The sequence below is a fragment of the Lagenorhynchus albirostris genome, chromosome 4 (genome assembly GCF_949774975.1).
Source record: "Lagenorhynchus albirostris chromosome 4, mLagAlb1.1, whole genome shotgun sequence".
NCBI lineage: Eukaryota > Metazoa > Chordata > Mammalia > Artiodactyla > Delphinidae > Lagenorhynchus > Lagenorhynchus albirostris.
In genome coordinates, this window is record NC_083098.1 from 84,662,793 (window position 1) to 84,679,537 (window position 16,745).

The 16,745-nt window shown below is 38.2% G+C and overlaps 1 protein-coding gene across 9 annotated transcripts in view; it reads left to right on the top strand.

The window, feature by feature from the left end:
- The window catches only part of UGDH (UDP-glucose 6-dehydrogenase), a 53,946-nt gene that overhangs the window by 19,730 nt on the left and 17,471 nt on the right, over positions 1 to 16,745 (top strand). For 5 of the 9 annotated variants that reach the window (XM_060148331.1, XM_060148329.1, XM_060148330.1 and 2 more), the window contains 9 exons: positions 1,294 to 1,494; positions 1,606 to 1,803; positions 2,270 to 2,417; positions 4,853 to 4,947; positions 6,456 to 6,586; positions 7,089 to 7,222; positions 7,642 to 7,733; positions 7,848 to 7,958; positions 10,442 to 11,770. In XM_060148331.1, the coding sequence (XP_060004314.1) occupies positions 1,294 to 1,494; positions 1,606 to 1,803; positions 2,270 to 2,417; positions 4,853 to 4,947; positions 6,456 to 6,586; positions 7,089 to 7,222; positions 7,642 to 7,733; positions 7,848 to 7,958; positions 10,442 to 10,552 (1,221 nt within the window). In that variant the 3' untranslated portion in view covers positions 10,553 to 11,770. Of the gene's footprint in view, positions 1 to 1,293; positions 1,495 to 1,605; positions 1,804 to 2,269; positions 2,418 to 4,852; positions 4,948 to 6,455; positions 6,587 to 7,088; positions 7,223 to 7,641; positions 7,734 to 7,847; positions 7,959 to 10,441; positions 11,771 to 12,599; positions 12,701 to 14,169; positions 14,381 to 16,745 lie in introns of those variants that run through there. The other 4 variants (XR_009540352.1, XR_009540354.1, XR_009540353.1 and 1 more) reach the window with 2 other exon arrangements.

Below are 16,745 nucleotides of genomic sequence, written 5' to 3' on the forward strand. Positions count from 1 at the left end.
ATAGGAATAGGGGACTTTTCTATATGAAAAAAATTTTTTTAAGTATCTATTCTTAAGGCAATAGAGTTCACCTTAGTGTGGTCTGGCACAGATAGCTGATTTTACGCTTGCTTCTCTGCCGATCTAGCCTGAGCTGCCTTAAATCTTTCCAAGCTATTACTTTGTGTGCCTGTTAGGGTAATTTATTGTAGTATAACTCCTACCTAGTTCCCATTATTCTCTGCATCAGTTTTGTTTTTTTTTTAATGTGCTTGTTGTGTACTTTTCATTGTGGAAAACACCAAACATACAAAAAAATGAAACCAACAATATAGTGAACCCCATTGTCAACAGTTTTCATGGCTGATCTTGATTTATTTACTACTTCTCTCCCTTTCCTCCCACCCCAGATTACCCAAATTATTTTTAGGCAAATTCCAGGTAGAAATAGTTTTATACCATTGAATCAGTTTTCAACCGTTATCTTCAGAGCTCCTTTCCCAGGGAAGCCATCTGATTCCTTTATTTAGTCTCCCATTAAGTTATAAGCTTGTCAAGAGAAGACACTTGGTGCTACTTACTGGTTCAAAAATTATTCCTACATAGAATTTTAGACTTTTCAGAGTACTTTCATTTTTACGAGAGTGTTATAAAGCTTGTGTGTTAGATTTTAGAGAGTATGTTATTCGCATTTTCCAATGAGGTCATTGAGACAAAGGCAGCCACACTTCTCCAAGTTTACATGATACAGCTAAGCCAAAACTAAGCCTAGACTCTGGACTCATGATTTATTTTTCTTTCTATACAATAGTCTTTGTCCACATAGTATTCTGTATCCTGAAGGCGCTAGATAATTTCTAGCTCTAATGAGCCAAGAAAGCATTTGTGAATGATACTGCAGACATTTTAAAAAACCTATTGATATAGGCCTATAAAAAAGGATTAAAAAGGAGTTTAAAGTTTAGTTTTAAAGACCAGGATAATATATTACATACCATCAAGAAAGGAAGAAAGAGAAAACTTACATTTCATTTCAGACTGTGAACTCCTTTTGGAGTCTCTTTCATCTTTATATCTGCAGGCTTAGCTTGGAACCTGCCTGCCCTGATTCTGACACGTATATAGTAGCTTCTCAACAGAAATGTACTGAATGAGTTCTCATAAAATATTATTTCCATGGAACTAATAGAGGGTGAAACCAGGGCTCCTAATGATGTTAACTTCCCAGTTGACTAGTCAGTTGACGGTCCAGGGCAGATCTTGAAATCAGTGAATATCTCATACTCTGTTCTTAATCCCGTGTACTTTCATCAGGTGAACACTCCAACCAAGACCTACGGAATGGGGAAAGGCCGCGCAGCAGATCTGAAGTACATTGAAGCTTGTGCTAGACGCATTGTGCAAAACTCATACGGGTACAAAATTGTGACTGAGAAAAGCACAGTCCCAGTGCGGGCAGCAGAGAGTATTCGTCGAATATTTGATGCAAACACAAAACCTAACTTGAATTTACAGGTATAAAAAAAGGAAGCATTAGAATCTGGCTCTTCTTATGTAGATATCGATGCTTTAAAGTTGTCCGTAATTAATTCTAGCTTAAAACTTTCCTTTGCGTTGGGAGTCTAGGTGCTGTCCAACCCTGAGTTCTTGGCAGAAGGAACGGCCATCAAGGACCTGAAGAACCCAGACAGAGTACTGATTGGAGGGGATGAAACCCCAGAGGGTCAGAGAGCTGTGCAGGCACTGTGTGCTGTGTATGAGCACTGGGTTCCCAGAGAAAAGATCCTCACCACTAATACTTGGTCTTCAGAACTTTCTAAACTGGTTGGTACACAGCACTCAACTCTCTATTAAATTTAAAGCCAAGGACTTATTTCTGTTAACCCTGATAAGCTACATAGGTACTTTCTTAATATTAATAAAAAGATATGCTTTTGAAGATAATATTCTTGTATATTATGAAATAATATTCACAAGGGGATCAAATATTTGGGTATAAAATATTCTGGAATATGTAAAAGAAAATAGTAATTACATTACTATTAATGTAATTAATTAAAATAGTAATTTAAAAAATCACTCTTTCCCTTCTTTTACCCTTTCTTCATCATCTTTCTTCTCTAATTTAAAACATTTTCCCTTACCAACCCACCCATTGCCTCCGCAAATTGAGCCCATCAGTAACTTTTATATCTCCCTCAGTAATTTGGATCAACTCAATGAAATATAATACAGATATATAAAATTTTTATTTTAGCTCATCGTATTCTTCCTTTTTTTTTCTTCTAAGGCAGCAAATGCTTTTCTAGCACAGAGAATCAGTAGCATTAACTCTATAAGTGCCCTCTGTGAAGCAACAGGAGCTGATATAGAAGAGGTGGCAACAGCCATTGGAATGGACCAGAGAATTGGAAATAAGTTTCTGAAAGCCAGTGTTGGTAAGTTGAAATTTTTCTGTACATAAAGTAGGTTCATTTAGCTAGGTCTCTAACTTTAAGGAAGCCTTTGCTTAACTTAAATGCCCTTAAAATAATGATTCCATTATACATGTAGGCTTCAGCCTATTAGGAACTTTCTAAGTGAGGCAACTGTTACTTATATTGTTTAATAATTACTGACTGATTGGTAGATAAACATAGTTCAATGTTTTAGGAGGAATATATTAGTATTTTGTTAGAACATTTAGGTAGAATAAGTTTGGGAGACCACATAGGAAATCATGTAACACCTTACTGAAGCAAATAGGAAAAAATTCCTTATCATTTGCTTTTCCTACTAATACAATTATGGAAATGTGACCTTGGTGAACTACAGTCAGTCCTCATTATTTGTGGATTCCATATTTGTGAATTAGCCTACTTGATAAAATGTATTTGTAACCCAGCGTCAATACTCATGTGGTCATTTGCAGACATGAACCGAGCAGCAAAAAATTTGAGTCACCCAACACATATATTCCCAGCTGAAGTTGAATAAGGCAATACTCATACCTTCTTGTTTTAGCTCTCATACTGCAAATATGTGCTCTTTTTGTGGTCTATTTAGTGCTGCATTTTTGTGCTTTTTTTCCTGTGATTTCACTGTTTAAAATGGCCCCCAAGCATATTGCTGAAGTTTTGTCTAGTGTTCCAAAGCATCAGCAAGCTAGGATGTGCCTTACACATGTGGTTTGATAAGCTTCATTCATTCAGGCATGAGTTATAGTGCTATTGGCTGTGAGTTTAATGTTAATGAATCAACAATATTTTTAAATAAGGTGTCTTTAAACAGAAATACACATAAAACAAGATTATGTTGATCAGTTGGCAAAAATGTGACCAGAAGCTCACAGGAACCTAATGCTGTATTTCACCTAGGAGCGGTGCTTCAGTATTTGCTAATTCAGCGTTTGTGGCAAATCTGTAGAACATAATTACTGAGTTTAACAAGAACTGACGATGTTTCTTTTGCATATAAGTTAATAAGATTGATGTAAAGGTAAATAGAGGCTTTTACAGATTGGGCCATAGACAGCCTTTCCTGTATTTCTGGGGCTTTATGACATTTCTCAGTACTGATTTCCCTGGCCTTTTGTATCTTTTTGATATTTTCTCCTAGTGGCCATTTAATAAAAATAGCTCCTATTTACTGAAGGCATATTATGCACCAAGTTCTGAACTTTATATATCTTAATTATTAATCCTTATAACTGGGACTTCCCTGGTGGCGCAGTGGTTAAGAATCCACCTGCCTTTGTTATACAGCAGAAACTAACACAACACTGTAAAGCAATTATACTCCAATAAAGATGTTTAAAAAAAAAAAAAAAAAGAATCTGCCTGTCAGTGCAGGGGACATAAGTTTGATCCCTGGTCCGGGAAGACCCCACATGCCATGGAGCAGCTAAGCCTGTGAGCCACAACTACTGAAGCCTACACACCCTAGTGCCTGCGCGGCAGGACTACTGAGTCTGTGCCCTCTAGGGCCTGCATGCCGCAACTGCTGAGCCCGCATGCTGCAACTACTGAAGCCCATGCGCCTAGAGCCTGTCCTTAGCGACAAGAGAAGCCACTGCAATAAGAAGCCTGCGCACCACAACGAAGAGTAGCCCCTGCTTGCTGCAACTAGGGAAAGCCCGCGCGCAGCAACAAAGACCCAACACAGCCAAAAAAAAAAAAAAAAAATCCTTATAACCTTTTACATAGGTGTTGATATTTCTAGAGATGATTAAGGATTGGGGGAATTTTTGTAACTTGCTCAAAGTCATAAAACTAATGAGTGGCTAGATGTTTCTGACTCCAAAGCCCACGCCAACCCTCATTGTATACTGCATTGCAGTAGAACAGGGGTGGGCAAACTACAGCCCCCAGGCCAAAATGCGGCCCACAGCTTGTCTTTGTAAATAAGTTTTATTGGAAAATAACTATGCCCATTTGATTACATATTGTCTATGACTGCTTTTGAGCTACAAAGGCAGAGTTGAATAGTTGTGCCAGAGACTGTATGGCCCATAAATGCTAAAATATTTTTTACCTGGCCTGTAAAAGTTTGCCAGCTCTATGTTAGAGTTAGAGATGCAGGGCAGTGATACCAGCTGAATGAAGGGAAAAAATAGAAAATATAGCCACAATAAAACTTAAGCTAGAAAGTGATTTATAATTATTTAAGATTATTTAAGATTATTTATAATTACTAGGAAATTATTTATAGAGTTGATTAGTTGCTTGCAAATTTCATGCAAGTTATAAACCCATTAATTTCCAACATTCAAATTTTATTATTAAAAATCCAAGCATAGGCCCTCTGATTAGTATGACAAAGAAATTTGTAATATGATTTAGTTGTTTGGTTCCTAAATGAAAATATTATCTTTTTTTTTTTTTCCTTTCTTCAGGTTTTGGTGGGAGTTGCTTTCAAAAGGATGTTCTGAATTTGGTTTATCTCTGTGAGGCTCTAAATTTGCCCGAAGTAGCTCGTTATTGGCAGCAGGTATTAATCTTTATAGTCAACAGCTTATGATTAACTTCTAATTAAAACATGTCACCCTTTTCTGTCAGATGTTTTTGATAGGATTAATTTTTTCCAGGAACTCAATTATTATTATATTCAATATGTTCATTTTAGGTTTATTTGCTGGGGTTCTGTGTTTATAATTTGTCTTTTTTGGTAATCATCTATGATGGAAGTCTATGATAAAACAGTATTCCTTCTAATTTTAATAACTAAATTTGCTCCCTGAGTAAAGCAAGAAATATTACTTTTTTTTTTGGTGAAATATTACTTTTAATTATAATTCTTCTCTATCTTGAAAGGCTAAGATAAAAGTAAAGGCAAAAGAACCTCTATTGTCATGCTTCCAAGTGGTTTGCATATGTTGATATTTGTTTTGTCCCTTTGAGATTCACAGAGCTAAAATTAGAGACCCTTCTCAAACTGGAAATAGAGTTAACATTTATTGCATGCTTACTCTGTGCCAGGCACTCTTTTAAGCACTTTACATGTAGTATCTTAGTCCTCATCGTTAATATTATCCCTCACATATAGATGAGGAAGCTGAGGCTTAGCAATGTTAAGTAATTTGTTCAAGATACCAGCCAGTGTATGTAACTTTCCCAAATATTTTTCCCCCAAGTTTACAGTTTTTCAGATTTCAGCAGTGAGTAGGAATGGAAGGAAATTAACATTTTTCGGGAAATGTACACTTTTAGGTTCATTTCACTCAATCCAGTATGATGGCTTTATCTTACTGTCCGTTGTGGGGAAAATGCAGATAAAGGCTTGATTTTCGAAAACTTTCGGCTCATTTCTCAAGCTCTCAGGCTCTGAGACGGCTTCTAGAAGCTTAGAGCCTTAAAAAAAAGTCTTTCCTTATATCCATCTGGTCACCAATATGATGTCTTGTTTGTAAATTCTTAGGAGAGTAACAGATTAGGTGATCAGAGACTATGTTATGTTTTACTCGTAACAGTTAGTTAAAAATTTTGCCAGATGTTTGTGCTGTTATGGTTCATCCAGAGGCAGCTATAACTCTGTACATAGTTTGACTGTTCTCTGTCCATTTTCTACTCACACTCAGTTTTGGTGAGGGGTCGGGGGTAAGCATATGAAGGAGTACTTTGGGGTTTAATTGCTTCCACAGTGTTTGGAGAAGTTGGCTATGTGCCTTTTTTTAGGTGGACTCATGGCTGGACCTCAAATGGGGTTGAAATTTAGCTGTGCTCCCCACCTTAACATCCATCCCAGCCCAATGCATGGAAAGTTAAGCCGAATGAAAATGAAAATTTTCAGGCAGGCTGTAAGGAGTGGGGGGTGGGTAATTCTTTCTTTCTTTACTTTTTTCAGTCTGCAGATACTAAAGAGGTTGTTAATCTTTGTCTCCTGTTAATTTATAAGGCTTGTATTCATACAAGAGTACTCTCCATAAAGCTGTGAGCAGTGTATGGTACAGGCTGCACCTCTTCTAACTGATCCTTGCATAATTGTCCTTGTTATTTCAGGTCATAGACATGAATGACTACCAGAGAAGGAGGTTTGCTTCCCGGATTATAGACAGTCTGTTTAATACAGTGACTGATAAGAAGATAGCTATTTTGGGGTTTGCATTCAAAAAGGACACCGGTGATACGAGGTACCAGTTCTTTGAAATATTTCAACCTTTTTGAGAATGTTAACTCCTCATCTTATCCTGACTTTTTTTTTTTTTTTTTTTTAGGTAAGAAGTGGATATATTTAGAGAGAAACACACTCCACAGACAGAGTGTGGGCCATCTCAGAAGGCGAGAAAGGCCTTATCCTGATTTTTTGATGGTGGTTGTGTGTGTGAAATACATGTATGTATATAGTATAAAGAATAAAAATAAAGTGGACATCAATATCTTCACAAGAAATAGAATCTCACCTGTATATTAAACCCCTTAGGTATTAGAATATATGCCATTTATGGGACTTCCCTGGCGGTCCAGTGGTTAAGACTCTGTGCTGCCAATGCAGGGGCTGTGGGTTCGATCCCTGGTCGGGGAACTAGGATCCCACCTGCATGCGGCATGGCCAAAAAAAATAATAATTAAAAAAAAATTTAGAATATATGCCATTTAAAAGTGCAGCAATACTGATTTTTTTTTCCCCTTCAGAGAGTCGTCTAGTATATATATTAGCAAATATTTGATGGATGAAGGCGCACATCTCCATATATATGATCCAAAAGTACCAAGGGAACAAATAGTTGTGGATCTTTCTCATCCAGGAGTTTCAGAGGATGACCAAGGTAAGTAGGCTTTGAGTCTCATGTATCACTTTGAGTTTGGGCCCCCAGACTTTGTTCTCTAGAAACCTTTGGTTGTTCAGTATTTATCATTTATATCATTGGTAGGCCCCTCTTTTCAACCTTATTTCTCTAAAATTAAACTCTCAGACATTGTTTCATCAACTTTGATTTGAAGTAATCAGCTGTGGGTTAGTCTAGTGATTTTTCCAACATATTCTAAAAAGTCCTGGAGATTCCAAGGTGTTGCTTCTGGGGCAAAATTGGGAGTACTCCAGGCCCCCCCCCATTACCCCTACTCACACTTCAATCAGACCATTCCACTTCTGTCAGACCCTCAACTCCTCCAGCAATCTTAGTGTTAAAATGCATAATTTCAAATCACTCCTTTCTTATTCCAACTTTCTGTTGGGCTGTTATAGTGGCCCGGCTGGTGACCATTTCCAAGGACCCCTATGAAGCATGTGATGGTGCCCATGCTGTTGTGATTTGCACTGAATGGGACATGTTTAAGGTGAGGTGACAGTAGTGAGATTAAGGAAAATTTTAGAGGTGTTCTAGTACCATTTGGGGTTGAGTATGTGTTCCCATACCTGCTCTACTTGTTTCTTTGGTTCTGTCTTTACAGGAACTGGACTATGAACGCATTCATAAGAAAATGCTGAAGCCAGCCTTTATCTTTGATGGACGACGTGTCCTGGATGGGCTCCACAATGAACTACAAACCATTGGCTTCCAGGTAAGCATGATCCTGGATTGGTTTTGTTTTATTTGTTTGTTCATTTCCTTTTTAAAGGCTTTGAGTTTTAGAACTTAAAATTTTTTTTCATTTAGCAATAGCATAACTCTGGGCAACATGTCAGTCAATTCTCTGGGAAGTTCTGTGGTATTTGTGAAGTACTACACTCCGTCCTTAAAATTGTGATCTAAAGGTCATTCAGTGTTGGTCTTTCTTACATAATATCAGTTGCCTATCATATGGGGCCAAGATATACCTTGCCTTAACTCATATAAACATCAAATAAGAAAATATACACATAGAAAATTTTTTTTTTTCCTGGAGCCTCCAAAGCTACTCTGCTGCACTGTCTGCATCACACTGACCCGCTCTGAGGCCAGGTCACTTATTCCTTTATGAATGTTTTGAAAACTGCAATATGCAATGTAGTTGTCACATGTTGGTATAGGATCCTATGCCTCTGGGTGCTCAGCACTGTGCTGGTGCTATGAGAGGTCTGAATGAAAAGTATGGGAGCTGCAGTGGTGCTGGCCCTCTTTTAATTCAGAGTTTGTCAGTTAATTATGGAACGTTTAGAGAGCTGAAACAAACCTGCACAGTACATTTTATGTTGCATCCATTTCAGTTCTACCAGGGGCTCCAAACGTATTAATAAGAGGGAGCTACTTTCCATTTCCTCAGAGCAGAAATGGAGTGGGAGGCTTGGGGGGCGGTTGGGAGGATAAAGAAATCTGCCAGGAGATTGCTGTCAGCATAGTCCTGAATCAGGGCAGAGTGCAGCAGTGTTTAGAGCTGGCTGTGTGCGTCTGCTCAGCACCAGCTGTCTTGGAGAGGTACTGATAAGCCTTCATCCACTGTTGAAAATATCTGATCTGGTTCTCTTAACCTGTCACTGACTTGTTGAAGATCCTTCTTATTTAGAATTCAGTGCCCATGTCTCATTCATGAGAGATTAACTTGCAAGAAAAATCAGATGACATCCTTGTCTGTTCACACTCCATCAAAGACCGTGGGGACCCTTTTTTTAAAAAAAAATAATTAATTAATTAATTTATTTATGGCTGCATTGGGTCTTCGTTGCTGCATGTGGGCTTTCTCTAGTTGTGGCGAGCGGGGGCTACTCTTTGTTGCGGTGTGTGGGCTTCTCATTGCGGTGGCTTCTCTTGTTGTGGAGCACGGGCTCTAGGCATGCAGGCTTCAGTAGCTGTGGCACATGGGATCAGTAGTTGTGGCGCACAGGCTTAGATGTTCCACAGCATGTGGGATCTTCCTGGACCAGGGATCGAACCCATGTCCCGTACATTGGCAGGCGGATTCTTAACCACTCTGCCACCAGGGAAGTCCCCCAGGGGACCCTTTTATCCTACTCCTCCTTAGTGAGTAATGTGCCTTTTTCGCAGTCATGACTGAAACTCAGCAATGTTATTTTTTAAAGATTATTTGCAGGCACAGACACATTTTCTCTCATTCCTGTTTTACTCATCTAAAGGAGAAGATATGTAGAGGTATATATATTTAAAATGAGTTTGAGTTCTTATAAAATTAACTTTTCCAAGTAAGGACTAAAAAAACAATTAGACTGGAATTACTAAATAAAGGGAATTTATAAGCCACTAAATAAGATAATTGATGAATATAAAGCAGAAGCCCTTTGTGGTACGAGTCAGCATTAAATATTAATTTTTAATTAAAAAGACATTTATGAAGATTGTTTAGTATATTTATCTGTGCTGTGTGGAGAGGAGATAAACTTATGACTATTAAAGAAGCAGTTTCTTTAAAGATAAGATTGATTATTTTGGATAGAGGGGAAAAATTTTAAATGTAATATGCAAAATGAAAATTGACTACCGTTGATTTATTGAAGGTTGGCTCGCATGCCTGATACTGTGCTGAGCGCTTTATCTAATTGAATCCTTACCACAACTCTTTGAGGTAGATGGGTAACACCATTTACGACGAGGAGGAAAGACCTTTGAGTGTTTAGGTTAACAGCACTTATCAGTCAGGATTCCAGCTGGAGCCTTTCAGACTCTGAAGCCTGAACTTCTAAAAAGCTATGCTGTTATAGCTTATGCAAGCTTTTTAGAATGAGGGAAACAGACATTAGAATAGAGTTTGAAAGAATGTGAATTAACTGGAATCCAGTCTATTTATTGCTTTCACATGTGCTACTGAAACAATCGTGGCAGGTGGTTCCCTATTCTGTTTGAGGGGGTCTGGTGTGGAGAATGACAGAAGTCAGTGTGCCCTGTTATGAATATGAAAGGGGGAATGCAGACTGACTCTAGAAACATAAACAGTGTGGAAGGAACCAAAGATCTTTCATAGCAGCCCAGATGACTTGGGAAACTTTTTCTGCCTTTAAAAAGAAAAAAAAGCATTTAGGTTTTAGCCCTTATTATACTACATTACAGAGTTTTTACATTTAAGTATTGTAATTGTTAATAATTTTCTTTCTAAAATCTTTTTTTCCCCTCCAGATTGAAACAATTGGCAAAAAGGTGTCTTCAAAGAGAATTCCATATGCACCTTCTGGTGAAATTCCAAAGTTTAGTCTTCAGGATCTACCCAACAAGAAACCCAGAGTATAGACATTGCCATTTTTATTTGTAATTTTTTTGGTACTTCAGGATAGCAAATACCTATCTGATATTAAATGGTAAATGAATCAAGTGCTTTTAAGGAAACAAAACTATTTTTTTAATAATCAAATTTATACTAGCTGTATGGGAATTAGCATATCTGGTAATTATGAAACTAGAATATTTTTTACATATTTTTATAATATTGTTACCTCAGTGATTGGATGCATAGCAAATAACTGTGTTGGTTTTAATGGTGTCGATTTTTGTAAAATTAAACTTCAAACACTTTTTACTTTATAAAATGTCTTTAGGCAGCACTTGAATATCACATTGTAATGGGAATGGCATGCTTCAGTTTTTCTGATCATTGGTTTATCTACTTGTCCTTAAGTATGTATTTTAAACCATGAAATGACTATGCTAAATATTGGGCTAAACCTGTTAACCTTTCCAAAAGTGTCATGGAAGTTTAGAGCTTTCTGGATTAATTGGGTAAGATGTTTTCCATGCCATTTCTTGTCTCTCTGAACTGAGGAGCATGCAATGGACAGAATGTGGCCTTTGAGCTTTTTTTTTCCTATGCTTCCATGTTAGAAGTAACCCTACAAGTATGGTTTGGTTATTGTTCTTTTGTTCCTTTTGTTTTAATGAGCTGTGTTGTTGGTTTTCTAGTCCAAAAAGATCATCACTGCCCACTTCCAATCAATCCAAATAAGACTAAAAGGCAATATTTTTTTTAACATGAAGAGAAAATCAGTGTAGTGAAATGAAAATCTATTTCACCCCACTTCTTGTTTTTCCTCACTGATCACTATGTTTTTTTAGTCCAATATTTGTTACTTTTACTTTGCATTTTCTTCCTGTAACTCATTGCAATTTCTCCCTTTTTCTTTAAGTAATAAAACCAATATAATCTCATATATAAACTTAAAGAAGTAGATTTTACAAGTTATGTATAGCATAATCCTAAAATAGGGAATTTTGTGTCTTCAACTACTTTTTTTCTTATGTCTCTTTGACTTATATTTGATTTTCTCTTGTGTTTATCATTATTGAAATATGTCAGATGTCCATTTGATGCTTGTGCTCTGCCGAGCGTATACAAATTGAGTTAAACAGTCTCATCCTTTAGGAATTTTGCGGTTCAATAAGGATACAGAGACAAAGATGAGGACAGAGACACCTATAGAGGTATCAAATACATAAATAAAATATTCTGCATAAGCCACTGTGTGGGTTATTTTTTGTCTAGTGCAAGTAACTAATAAGTCATGACAGTATGACATTAGACAGGAAAACACTCCTTACTTTTTTGAGAAAGCGGAATTATATTGTTCTTTCAAATGATGCAAGAAAGCGAGGGAATTTAGCAAACAGACCAGGTATTGGCAAACTAAATCCCATTGGCCAAATCTGGCCAGCCACCTGTGAGCTAAGAATGTCTTTTACATTTTTACATGATTACATTTTAAATGGTTATATATTGCTATCTGGTCCTTTAAGAAAAAGTTTGCAGACCAGAGTGAAAGAAACAAAACACCAAAAAGATAAATGCCAGAGTATTTGAACATAAGATGATCCCTTGCTCATAAGACTTTGAAGTGAGGATGAGCTTATTAAGTAGAATTTGCTTTACATTTTTGCTTGAAAATATTTTTGTATTGTGCTTAATAATCTTGTATTCTAGTAAAGGGATTATAACCCAAAGATGTCTTGCTAAAACAGATAGAATTAGGCACTGGTTTCAAGTTGCAGGATGCTTCAATGCCTAGGATTGATAAGTAAATTGATAAGTAAACATGTAAAATACAGTTACTGATTAGAAGGTAGGAGAACTGGTAAGTGGAAGAAAATACAAAAGACAGTTCATAGAGCCATGTAAACTGGCTCTTTGTAATGGGGAAAAATCCCCCAGTGACTGGGCAGGTAACTTACAGCTATTTGAGGCCTTTGTATGAAAAGTTGGAATAAGATGGTTAGCCTTGTTCTCCCCTATTAAGAAAATTAAAGACCATGTGTATTTTAAAAGCTGATACAAGATTTCTGTTTTTAGGCGAATTCCCTGGTGGCCTAGTGGTTAGGATTCCAGGATTTTGCTGCCGTGGCCCGGGTTCAATCCCTGGTTGGGGAACTGAGAGCCCACAAACTGCACAGGTGTGGTAAAAAAAGATTTCTATTTTTATTAGCTAGTACTTTATGTGAGATTATTAACTAGTAATTAAAATTGAAAATAATACATGGACATGATTTTTAAAAATTCAAATAGATACAAAAGAATATATAAAAAAGTAAAATCTGTCTCCCACAATATGTTCTCCAGAAATCATGTGTTATTCCACTTAAGACTTCCAGCTTTAAATCCTGACTGCGTTATTTTCCTCATCCGTAAAGTAGAGGTAATTCATCTCTAACTCAGAGCTGTTATGCGGATTACATGAGATCAGTGACTACACAGAGATCTTACTGGCAGTGGCCGGCAGGTGATGGGCACTCCCGTTAGGCCCACTGACCCAGAGCCACGTGTAGGCTCTGGAGTCACTAAGAGTACAGTAATTAACACAGCCTTACAGGGCAGGCACTACACTGAGTGCTTTAGGTGCATTTTCTCATCTATTCCTCATGTACGGCCTTTGAGGTAAGTTCCATCCCATTTTCAGGTGGAGGGCAGAAGGCTAGAAAGATTAAGTAACTTGCTCACAGTCACGACCATTTGAATAGGAGCTTTTCTTACTTGAAGTTGAAAGCATCCTAATTTCAGAGGTATTATTATTAAGAGTGGGCACTTGTGACCTTAAGCAGACTGATGGGATAGCATCCCAAGGGAAGAAACAGATGATGGATAGGGCAAAACAGCATGAGTGGCAGCAGAGAAGGATGTAAATACTTGCCTTCCCCCTCCCAGGGACTCCCAACTACTAGAAGAGGGTCTGAGGTTCTGCAGGGGGTGGGGATGGGGAAGAAGAGGAGCAAGGTTCAGTAAGACAAACTATTGAAGTTAAGGTCTCGTTTTCTATGTAAGTTCATTTGTACTCACATTTGAGTAACCCTATTTAAACTATTTCAAATTGGGTGTTTGTGTACCCACTATAAGGCAGATGCTCTGTGGTGCTAAGAAATGGAGGGCACAGATGAATGAGAGCAATTTTGTGGAGAAGCTAAGACACATGCAGAAATAACTGACAAAATATGAAAACAGCCATAAATGATAAAAACAAAATGCTATCTGGGCACTTGAAGTGGGCCTTAACAGACAAACATGATCTTGATAGGGAAAGTGGGTCAAATGAGCACGTCAGTGGCAAAAGCAATGGGAGCAAAAAGACGCCTGCAGGAAAATTCAGACTGGTTCTAGGGAAAGCAAGTTGCTTTTTGTTTGGGGTTGGGAGCATGAAGAGGAACAGCTGGAGAAGACTGGAAGTTTAGACTAAGGACAGATTGTAGAAAGCCTTGAACTTCAGGCTGAGTTTGGGCTTCACTTAATAGTCAAAATGGAGACACCAATGGTTACACAACATTGTGAATGTACTTAATGCCACTGAAGTGTAAACTTTAGAACTGTTAAAATGATAAATGGAGGACTTCCCTGGAGGTCCAGTGGTTAAGAATCTGCCTTCCTAATGCAGGGGACGTGGGTTCGATCCCATGTTGGGGAACTAAGATCCCACATGCCGTGGGGCAACTAAGTCCGCGCCGCAGCTACTGAGCCTGCGCCACAACTAGAGAGCCCGTGTGCTGCAACTACTGAGCCTGCGTGCTCTAGAGCCTGTGCGCCACAACTAGAGAGAGGCCTGCAGGCCACAACGAAGATCCTGCGTGCCGCAACTAAGACCCAATGCAGCCAAATAAATAAATAAATATTTTAAAAAAATGATAAATGGAATCACCGAAGGTTTTCTTTTTAAAATGCAGTCATTTTCTTTCTTTTTTTTTTTTGCGGTACGCGGGCCTCTCACTGTTGTGGCCTCTCCCGTTGTGGAGCAGAGGCTCCGGACGCGCAGGCTCAGCGGCCATGGCTCACGGGCCCAGCCGCTCCGCAGCATGTGGGATCTTCCCGCACCGGGGCACGCACCCGTGTCCCCTGCATCGGCAGGTGGACTCTCAACCACTGTGCCACCAGGGAAGCCCTGCAGTCATTTTCTTAAAAAAAAAAAAAAAGATATCTGTTAGTCATACTAAAGGACAGACTCAAACTTGCTTTCCAGAGTTGCTGCCCCAAACTAGATGTTACCATCTAGTTTATTCATACATTGACACTGTATTAAAGTTTTAGACCAAAACCCAGGCATGAATATATCATTAGTGCCAGACTTGCAAAATAATACTTACAAGGGACCTTTAAACTTCAGAGGATAAGTTGGATACAGTGACCTCTTGCTGTCTTCCTCCCTTCCTTTTCCTGAATATAGTCCAAAAGATCACTCATTGTAGATCTGCATTTTACAATATACCACTAGTAACAAGGCAGATTATTTTAGGTGAACATACATTTTTCTTAATTTTAATAGGCATTTATTTTAAAGGCATTAGAATAAACATGACTTACAAATTATATTAGTTAGTATATAAACTTGACTGCTCTAACAGAGACCAAAAATGATAGTGTTTTAAACAGAAGGGAAACATATTTCGCTCAGACATGGAAGTCCAGGTCAGTGGTCCACAGCTGGCAGAGTACTTCCATAGTCATCAGAGGCTCAGACTTCTTTACTTGGGCTCTGCCACCCTTTACACAAGTCTCCTATCTCATGGTTCAAGATGGCTGCTCCAGCTACAACATCATGTTCTCATTCCAGCCAGCAGGGAAGGGGAAAGAGAAGGGAAAAGTAGGACCCACCCTTTAACAGCACATTCAGAAGTAGCACAAATCATTTATGCTCACACACCATTGGTCCCAACTTAGTCACATATCCACAACCGGCTGCAAAGGACTCTGGGAAATACAATTTTTAGCAGGATAATCAACCACGCGCCAGCTAAATATTCTACATGAAGTTTCACTTTAAAGGAATTTAAGTTTAGAAATTTAGTCAATTGTAAAAAAAAAATTAATATATAATACTATAGTTCCCATTCAGATAGGGCAAAACTTTGTGACAGTTTTACATGAATGACTGGAGTTTAGGAAACAGTGGTAGGTGATGTATTTTAATTAGTAACACTAAACATAGTGTTTGTTAGTTTTTCTAACACTAATGAGCAAGCATACATAATGGCAAACATACAGATGTAAAGTGAATATTAAATGTTATGTGTTCTCTACCAATGATTTTCAAACCATGACCGACCCAAGCATCCAGAGATGCTTCAGGAATTCAGCAAATGATTGATTTAAATATAAACATAAATACATATATACACACATAGATAATTATATATGTAAAATTATCTACAAAGCTACTATTAAAAAGACAGCAAGCCGAGTTCTTGGTCAACATGGCAAACTGAGCACACATTTATATCCTCTCCCTTCTAAGGACACCATTAAAATTACAGTGAGAGGGGGAAAAGGCATAATCCAATAAAGCAAAGAGAATAGGAGGGGGCCATCAGTGGTCAAGAGATTTAAATAAATTTCTGGAAAGCCTTGAGTGGATAGATGTATACGGACTAAAGAGAAGAGTTGCTTCCTGGAATATTGATGTGAGGGCCAGAGGAGGAGGCCCTGCCCAGCAGAACAGCAGAGGCTCTACCCAAAAGGAGGTGGGAGAGAGAGGGGCACCCACCAGGGCCTTAACTGTAGGTCTTTAACTTGAACAGTCAACCTTCTCATCTCATCCACCTCTAGAGGCACAATGACAGGCAGCCTGGCATTTACACCCATGTGATTACATCTTCCAGCCCCCAGGGTCAAGGGGAAAAAAAAAAAAGGTAGGTGGAGGCAGGGTGAAGTTTCTTCTCTAAAGAAATTGATTTGACTGCCTGGGGAGAACTATAACAATGAGTACTGTTCTCCACAAGAACAAACCCTAAGTCCAATATCAGCTGTCTGCAAGTTTGCCCTAAAGCAAAGCCAGCAAGTCAAAGCACTGTCTGGACTTTTGGGTTACGTGCGTTGAATTAACCACATGCACTATTTTCATTCTCTCCTGAAATCTCACTAAAACGGCAGTAAAGAAATAAGAAAGCTGTAAATAGATAAGGACAAAGAATGAGAAAGGAGGCACCAGTAGATGAGAGATGTCAAACAATTTTTAGAAAG